General features: G+C 38.1%; 1 protein-coding gene across 1 annotated transcript; it reads left to right on the top strand.

The window, feature by feature from the left end:
• Nucleotides 1–730: 730 nt before the first annotated feature.
• On the top strand, nt 731–1,678 carry LOC116894260 (olfactory receptor 2AG1-like). Its single transcript, XM_032895964.1, has one exon. The coding sequence runs from the start codon at nt 731–733 to the stop codon at nt 1,676–1,678; it is 948 nt and encodes a 315-aa protein (XP_032751855.1).
• Nucleotides 1,679–2,556: the final 878 nt, after the last annotated feature.

The following is a 2,556-nucleotide window of genomic DNA, read 5'->3' as shown; positions in this document are numbered from 1 at the left end:
AAAATCAACCAATGTAACTAGAGATTTGTTTAATATTTTCATACCATTTAACCGTTAAGTTACTAATGGCCCACAGAGGGGCCAATGGAAACTAATGAAATGCTAATATACATATGTCATGTTGAATGACTTGTAAAAGCTGAGTTATAAACATGTAATTAAAAAATAGATAGTGAAAATAGACATGTGAAAAAAAACCAATAGAAGTGTTTCATTGAAATCAGTTCAGAGTTTCATATTCAATGTTTTCTGTTCAGAAAATGAACTAAAATATTTAGGGCCATTTCTAAACATTATACAATAATGACACATGTTAGGATATTTCTTTTACCTTAAGAAATAATTTTAACTTTCTGGAAAGATGTTCCAGATTTAGTATTCTGGGTAGTACTTTGCAAAGTGATTTCTTAATGTTTATACTACCTATTCTGCACATGGGTAGATATTTATGGTGATTCAACTAAGAAAGAGACAGAACAATGACAGCAAGATAGGGACACACACACACACACAGAGAGAGAGAGAGAGAGAGAGAGAGAGAGAGAGAGAGAGAGAGAGAGAGAGAGAGAGGTGTAAATCAAGAAGTAAAGCTATTTGGAAAGATTCCGTGTTGTTAGAGTCATGCTGGGTAGCATAAGGGACTATTAACATGACCATTGGCAAATTGAATTCATATCAGCAAAACTTCACCAAGCATATGTTTTCTAGGCAACTAAAAAGACCACACAGAATGGAAATCTGCAACTCCACCTTGGGAAGTGGCTTCATCTTAGTGGGGATTCTAGATGACAGTGGTTTTCCAGAACTGCTCTGTGCCACTATCACAGCCCTGTACTTTTTAGCATTGACCAGCAATGGACTTCTGCTGATGGTCATCACCGTGGATGCCCGGCTACATGTGCCCATGTATCTACTACTTTGGCAGCTCTCCCTCATGGACCTCCTCCAACCATCAGTTATCATTCCCAAGGCCATAGTAGATTTTCTTCTTAAAGACAACACTATTTCATTTGGGGGGTGTGCCCTTCAGATGTTCCTGGCACTGACACTTGGTAGTGCAGAGGACCTCCTTCTGTCCTTTATGGCCTATGACAGGTATGTAGCCATTTGCCATCCTCTGAACTACACAATCCTAATGAGTCAGAAAGTCTGCTGGCTCATGATAGCCACCTCATGGATCCTGGCATCCCTCAGTGCTCTAGGCTATAGCATGTATACCATGCAATATCCTTTCTGTAAATCCAGGCAGATCAGACACCTCTTTTGTGAGATTCCTCCCTTGCTGAAGCTGGCCTGTGGAGACACCTCCACATATGAACTCATGGTTTATTTGATGGGTGTGACTTTACTCTTTCCTGCCCTTGCTGCCATACTGACCTCTTACTTACTAATTCTGCTCACTGTGCTCCATATGCCTTCTAATGAGGGCAGGAAGAAAGCCCTTGTCACCTGCTCTTCCCATCTCACTGTGGTAGGGATGTGGTATGGGGGTGCTATTTTCATGTATATCCTGCCCAGTTCCTTCCACAGCCCAAAGCAAGACAATATCAGCTCAGTGTTCTACATGATTGTTACTCCAGCTCTGAATCCTCTCATCTACAGCCTGAGGAATAATGAGGTCACTGAGGCATTGAGACGAATCCTGGGGAAAAGATTGCCAGTAAAGTCTACATTCTAGGTACTTCTACTAGCTTATTCCTCCTAAAAATAAAAAGATTTCAATTATGAATGGAATATTACTGATAAAATCAGGAGAGTAAAAGTATTGTTTGTTTGATAGAGAAGAATGAGATACAACAACCCTTTAAAACACACTTTGGATATTATGAGGTATTTTATGAAATGAAGTCCATATGACTTCAAAATATTTTATATGTCTCTAAACGTTATATAACATTTCCAAATGTAACTGCTTGTGTTAGAGTTTCAAATTGGCCTTCCCTCACCACCTGGAGATAACCCCTGAGATTTTTACTGCTTATTGGACCAAAAACCAGAAAACAATTGCATGTACATAGATCATGAATTAATTGGAAAAGATTATTAAGATTTGCTTAAATGTTAAACTAACTAATCTTGGCCAAAAATGTAATATTAAAGAGGCTATTTTGCTTAAGAAGTTTGCATCATATTCATTTTCTCTCTTCCTACGCATCTGCGTTCATGGAGATTTCTTTGATTTAAAGAAAAACCTTAAACTCTCCTCATTCCTCCTCTCCCCATCGCCCCTCTCCTCTCCACTTCCCCCTCCACTCTCTTATGTAATTTCCCTTCCTCTCTTTTTTCTTTTCTTTTCTTTCTCTTATCAGTGATGCAAATTGAACACTTACCATTCTAGCATGTAAATAATAAAGCAGACAGTATTTGCCCAACACTCCTAACATAGTAAAATGTCTCAACAACTACAAAGAGTCCATATATTTACCGTTAGTCTAGATATAAACATTTTATAATCTGTACATGTCAAAATATTTTGAAGGAAAATAAATAGAAGTTAGTATCCTAGAAGTATGTGGTGTGAGTAAAATTTCACACTCATTTAGATGAATCTCCCTC

This window comes from Rattus rattus, chromosome 2, assembly GCF_011064425.1.
Source record: "Rattus rattus isolate New Zealand chromosome 2, Rrattus_CSIRO_v1, whole genome shotgun sequence".
NCBI classification, from domain to species: domain Eukaryota; kingdom Metazoa; phylum Chordata; class Mammalia; order Rodentia; family Muridae; genus Rattus; species Rattus rattus.
Note: the sequence above shows the minus strand (reverse complement) of the source record. Positions and strands in the feature narration are given on the sequence as shown.

Bases quoted from the DNA above. Each gene is read 5' to 3' on its own strand.
- LOC116894260 (XM_032895964.1), top strand. From the start codon at position 731: ATGGAAATCTGCAACTCCACCTTGGGAAGTGGCTTCATCTTAGTGGGG.